This window comes from Nerophis lumbriciformis, linkage group LG34, assembly GCF_033978685.3.
Source record: "Nerophis lumbriciformis linkage group LG34, RoL_Nlum_v2.1, whole genome shotgun sequence".
NCBI lineage: Eukaryota > Metazoa > Chordata > Actinopteri > Syngnathiformes > Syngnathidae > Nerophis > Nerophis lumbriciformis.
The window spans coordinates 8869001-8875000 of NC_084581.2; the positions used below are offsets into that span (position 1 = coordinate 8869001).

Consider the following 6000-nt stretch of genomic DNA (forward strand, 5'->3'; position numbering starts at 1 on the left):
GTCATTATTCAGACCGCCACCAATCTCCGGTAAAGGCTTGTACAATATGTCACGCGGCCTCTTATGGTAATTGCTGTGCCACATACTGTACATTGCTCTGCAGGTCAGGTATGTTATTATGCTAGTATGTTTTGTAATACCAGACTGCACTGGAGAGTGGTGATAAAAAAACATGGTATCCAACTGACAAAACCAACTGTCAGATGTTTTTGCTTACTTTTGGCCTTTCGTCCAAAATCTGCTGGCGGATGTCCTTATGTTTCTCCTGCAGACGCTCCTGGCGCTTACTCTGGGCGTCCTCCAGCTACACACACACGCACGCACCCACGCACACACACACGCACGCACACACGCACACACACACACGCACACACACAAAGACACACACTGGAATTAGCTAATTCAAATATTGAACTATTATATTAAATATAATAATTTATTATTACAAATAAATGCATTAATTTTATCATTGTATTATTATATTTTAATTATATTTATAATAATAATAATTAACATTGCCTTTTCTTTTGGTGACATCACTAAGTACAAAAAAATTAAGACAAACTTAACTCAATTCTATCTATCTATTCATTTATTTTTCAAAATAATTAGGAATGTATGATTTTTTTAATATTATGTAAGGCAAATATTTTTCCTTGATGTCTCTGCGATTATAGTATGTGTCCTAATATACAAAATTCCAAAAAAAAAAAAATCAGAAGTATACAGTATGACCCAAATGACCAAATGATGGGACTTGGGGAAGGCATGTTTTTTTTGTGTGTTAAATGGTTATTAATATGTCACACATGTCTTTTCGCTATTATCATAACAGCCTAACTCTTGTATTGAATCTACAAATCCCGTTTCCATGTGAGTTTGGAAATTGTGTTAGATGTAAATATAAACGGAGTACAATGATTTGCAAATCTTTTTCAACCCATATTCAATTGAATGCACTACAAAGACAACATATTTGATGTTCAAACTCATAAACTTTTTTTTTTTTTGCAAATAATAATTAACTTAGAATTTCATGGCTGCAACACGTGCCAAAGTAGTTGGGAAAGGGCATGTTCACCACTGTGTTACATCACCTTTTCTTTTAACAACACTCAATAAATGATTGGGGACTGAGGAAACTAATTGTTGAAGCTTTGAAAGTGGAATTCTTTCCCATTCTTGTTTTATGTAGAGCTTCAGTCGTTCAACAGTCCGGGGTCTCCGCTGTTGTATTTTACGCTTCATAATGCGCCACACACTTTCGATGGGAGACAGGTCTGGACTGCAGGCGAGCCAGGAAAGTACATGCACTCTTTTTTTTACGAAGCCACGCTGTTGTAGCACATGCTGAATGTGGCTAGGCATTGTCTTGCTGAAATAAGCAGGGGCGTCCATGAAAAAGACGGCGCTTAGATGGCAGCATATGTTGTTCCAAAACCTGTATGTACCTTTCAGCATTAATGGTGCCTTCACAGATGTGTAAGTTACCCATGCCTTGGGCACTAATGCACCCCCATACCATCACAGATGCTGGCTTTTGAACTTTGCGTCGATAACAGTCTGGATGGTTCGCTTCCCCTTTGGTCCGGATGACACGATGTCGAATATTTCCAAAAACAATTTGAAATGTGGACTCGTCAGACCACAGAACACTTTTCCACTTTGCATGAGTCCATCATAGATGATCTCTGGCCCAGAGAAGCCGGGGGCGTTTCTGGATGTTGTTGATAAATGGCTTTCGCTTTGCATAGTAGAGCTTTAACTTGCACTTACAGATGTAGCGACGAACTGTATTTAGTGACAGTGGTTTTCTGAAGTGTTCCTGAGCCCATGTGGTGAAATCCTTTAGCGATTGATGTCAGTTTTTGATACAGTGCCGTCTGAGGGATCGAAGGTCAAGGTCATTCAATGTTGGTTTCCGGCCATGCCGCTTACGTGGAGTGATTTCTCCAGATTCTCTGAACCTTTTGATGATATTACGGACCGTAGATGTTGAAATCCCTAAATTTCTTGCTATTGCACTTTGAGAAACGTTGTTCTTAAACTGTTTGACTATTTGCTCACGCAGTTGTGGACAAAGGGGTGTACCTTGCCCCATCCTTTCTTGTGAAAGACTGAGCATTTTTTGGGAAGCTGTTTTTATACCCAATCATGGCACCCACCTGTTCCCAATTAGCCTGCACACCTGTGGGATGTTCCAAATAAGTGTTTGATGAGCATTCCTAAACTTTATCAGTATTTATTGCCACCTTTCCCAACTTCTTTGTCACGTGTTGCTGGCATCAAATTCTAAAGTTAATGATTTGCAAAAAAAAAATGTTTATCAGTTTGAACATCAAATATGTTGTCTTTGTAGCATATTCAATTGAATATGGGTTGAAAATGATTTGCAAATCATTGTATTCCGTTTATATTTACATCTAACACAATTTCCCAACTCATATGGAAACGGGGTTTGTAATACAGGTGTACATAATGCAGTGTCTTCTTGATGTAGATTTATGATATGAGTGTAAAATGTCAACGATATGCAAAAGAGGGTATGCCCAGAGCATAAAAAAGTAAAAGAATGAATGAAACGTACCCGTTTTATGTACTGCACCACCTCATTGACAAATGATCTGTTTATCTCCAGCTTCTCTCTGCAGGGCACAAAGTGAGCATCGATTTAGCTTGCTTGTCTCTGGCGACATCTAGGGGATTTATGAAGGAAGCACAACAACATGCAAACAATGCCACTACATGCGCACACACGTATTTGCACTGACAGACACACACACACACACACACACACACACACACACACACACACACACACACACACACACACACACACACACACACACACACACACACACACACACACACACACACACACACTCACTCCTCTGTGATGTTCTTGTCTTTGGACTTGGCTTCACTGATCTTCTCCTGTCTCTTCTTGTCCATTTTCTTCTTCAGGTCCTTCTTCTCCCTAAGCACAAAGACAAAGAAAAGTAGGGTAATGAAGATGTTGGGTTTTAAGAGAGCGTGTGTGTGTCTGTTTGGGTGATGGATCTCACTTTTCGCAGATGTCCCTCAGCTTCTTGAGCTGTGCACTCTGGCACTCCTCGGCGAGGGCGGTCAGTTTCTCTACTAGCTGAGAGCAGGACACAAAGCGAGATGTTGAATCGCGTCTTCTCTTTCTATCAGCGTCAAACTATTTATTAACAATTATGAACTCTTTTAACTACTATGAATTGCTCTCTTCAGACAGCTTTTAAAGTGGCAGGGAGAACCTGTATCTGAAGAAGAGCAGTTTGAACCCAAACGTTTTTAATAACTACCGACCTGTATCCAACTTACAGTTTTTAAGTAACATTTTTGAAAAACAGTTTTTTAACCAAGTCAATGACTTTTTAAATATAAAAAATATTTTAGAAAGACATCAGTCTGGTTTCTGGATCAACCGCAGTACCGAGACAGAACTTTTTAAGATTTTAAATGACATCAGGTGGAATTTTAGATAATAAAAAACTAACAGTAACTGCTTTTGACACATCAGACCATCACATTTTATTGAAGAGACTTTGACACCTGGTGGGCCTCTCTGGTACTCTTTTAACTGGTTGCACTCTTATCTCATCGACAGATGTTTTTATGTATGTATGGATGCGTGTTCCTTGAGATAAGATGGGGGGTTCCTCAAAGCTCAGTTTTACGTCCCATTCTTTTTAATCTTTATACGCTGCCTCTTGGAGACGTCATTAGGAGACACGGCATCAGCTTCCACAGTTACACTGATGATATACAGTTGTACATTGCCGTGTCTCCTGATGACACAAGACCAATAGATACCCTTTTTCACTGCATTGTAGACATCAAGTCATAGATGGCAGTGAATTCCCTACAGCTCAACCAAAACAGAAGAGAGGTTTTAGTTATAGGCCCTGATGGCCAGAGGGAGAAACTTTTACCAAAATTACAGGATTTTTAAACTAAAATAAAAAATCGGACAAAAATAGGTTTTTATCATCTTAAGAACGTTGCCAGAGTCCGCCCGATTTCTCTCAGGCTAACACGGAGGTGCTAATGCATGCTCTTAAATCCTTTCGTTTAGACCAGAGGTCCCCAAACTACGGCCCGCGGGCCGCATACGGCCCACCAGCGTCCAAAATCGGGCCCGCGGTAAGGCCCAAGTTAAAAAATATATATTTTTAGTTGTTTTTTTAATTATTATTTTTTTTAAATCTGTCCTTTCTAATCCATTTTCTACCGCTTGTGTCTCATAGCCGCTCAGGCAAATCATATTGTCTAAAAATGCATTCTCCCATCGATAACAGGCACGGGTAGATTTTGCGCTGTGTGCAGGCGCCAAGTCCTGTTGGAACTTGAAATCTCCATCTCCATAGAGCAGGTCAGCAGCAGGAAGCATGAAGTGCTCTAAAACTTGCTGGTAGACGGCTGCGTTGACCCTGGATCTCAGGAAACAGAGTGGACCGACACCAGCAGATGACATGGCACCCCAAACCATCACTGATGGTGGAACCTTTACACTAGACTTCAGGCAACGTGGATCCTGTGCCTCTCCTGTCTTCCTCCAGACTCTGGGACCTCGATTTCCAAAGGAAATGCAAAATTTGCTTTCGTCAGAAAACATGACTTTGGACCACTCAGCAGCAGTCCAGCTGGTGTCGGTCCACTCTGTTTCCTGAGATCCAGGGTCAACGCAGCCGTCTACCAGCAAGTTTTAGAGCACTTCATGCTTCCTGCTGCTGACCTGCTCTATGGAGATGGAGATTTCAAGTTCCAACAGGACTTGGCGCCTGCACACAGCGCAAAATCTACCCGTGCCTGGTTTACGGACCATGGTATTTCTGTTCTAAATTGGCCCGCCAACTCCCCTGACCTTAGCCCCATAGAAAATCTGTGGGGTATTGTGAAAAGGAAGATGCAGAATGCCAGACCCAAAAACGCAGAAGAGTTGAAGGCCACTATCAGAGCAACCTGGGCTCTCATAACACCTGAGCAGTGCCAGAAACTCATCGACTCCATGCCACGCCGCATTAACGCAGTAATTGAGGCAAAAGGAGCTCCAACCAAGTATTGAGTATTGTACATGCTCATATTTTTCATTTTCATACTTTTCAGTTGGCCAACATTTCTAAAAATCCCTTTTTTGTATTAGCCTTAAGTAATATTCTAATTTTGTGACACACGGAATTTTGGATTTTCATTTGTTGCCACTTCAAATCATCAAAATTAAATGAAATAAACATTTGAATGCATCAGTCTGTGTGCAATGAATAAATATAATGTACAAGTTACACCTTTTGAATGCAATTACTGAAATAAATCAAGTTTTTCAAAATATTCTAATTTACTGGCTTTTACCTGTATATATATATAGTGGCGAAATTGGTAGAGTGGCCGTGCCAGCAATCGGAGGGTTGCTGGTTCAATCCCCACCTTCTACCATCCAAGTCAAGTCCGTTGTGTCCTTGGGCAAGACACTTCACCCTTGCTCCTGATGGCTGCTGGTTAGCGCCTTGCAAGGCAGCTCCCGCCATCAGTGTGTGAATGTGTGTGTGAATGGGTGAATGTGGTAATACTGTCAAAGCGCTTTGAGTACCTTGAAGGTAGAAAAGCGCTATACAAGTATAACCCATTTATCATTTATATATATATATATATATATATATATATATATATAAGTTTTTTTTAACCCAATGCGGCCCCCGAGTCAAAAAGTTTCGGACCCCTTGTTTAGACTATTGTGATACTTTGCTGTCTGGCATTCCCCAAAAGAATATCAGAAGTTTACAATTATTACAAAACTCAGCTGCATGCGTGCTGACGAGGACCAGAGGGTGGGAGCACATTACACCAGTTTTAAAGTCACTGCATTGGCTTCCCCTCCGCTTCAGGGTCGATTTTAAAGTTCTATTATTAGTTTTGTCTTAATGGCCTTGCGCCTTCTCATCTATCTGACCTGCTTTTACCGTATCAACCCACGCG

The 6000-nt window shown here is 40.9% G+C and overlaps 1 protein-coding gene across 1 annotated transcript in view; it reads right to left on the minus strand.

Moving 5' to 3' along the window:
• plcb1l (phospholipase C beta 1-like) overlaps positions 1–6000 on the minus strand; it is a 331247-nt gene that overhangs the window by 22603 nt on the left and 302644 nt on the right. The window contains 4 exon segments of the mRNA XM_061929877.2: positions 218–304; positions 2588–2645; positions 2888–2977; positions 3066–3142. Coding sequence (XP_061785861.2) covers positions 218–304; positions 2588–2645; positions 2888–2977; positions 3066–3142 — 312 coding nt within the window.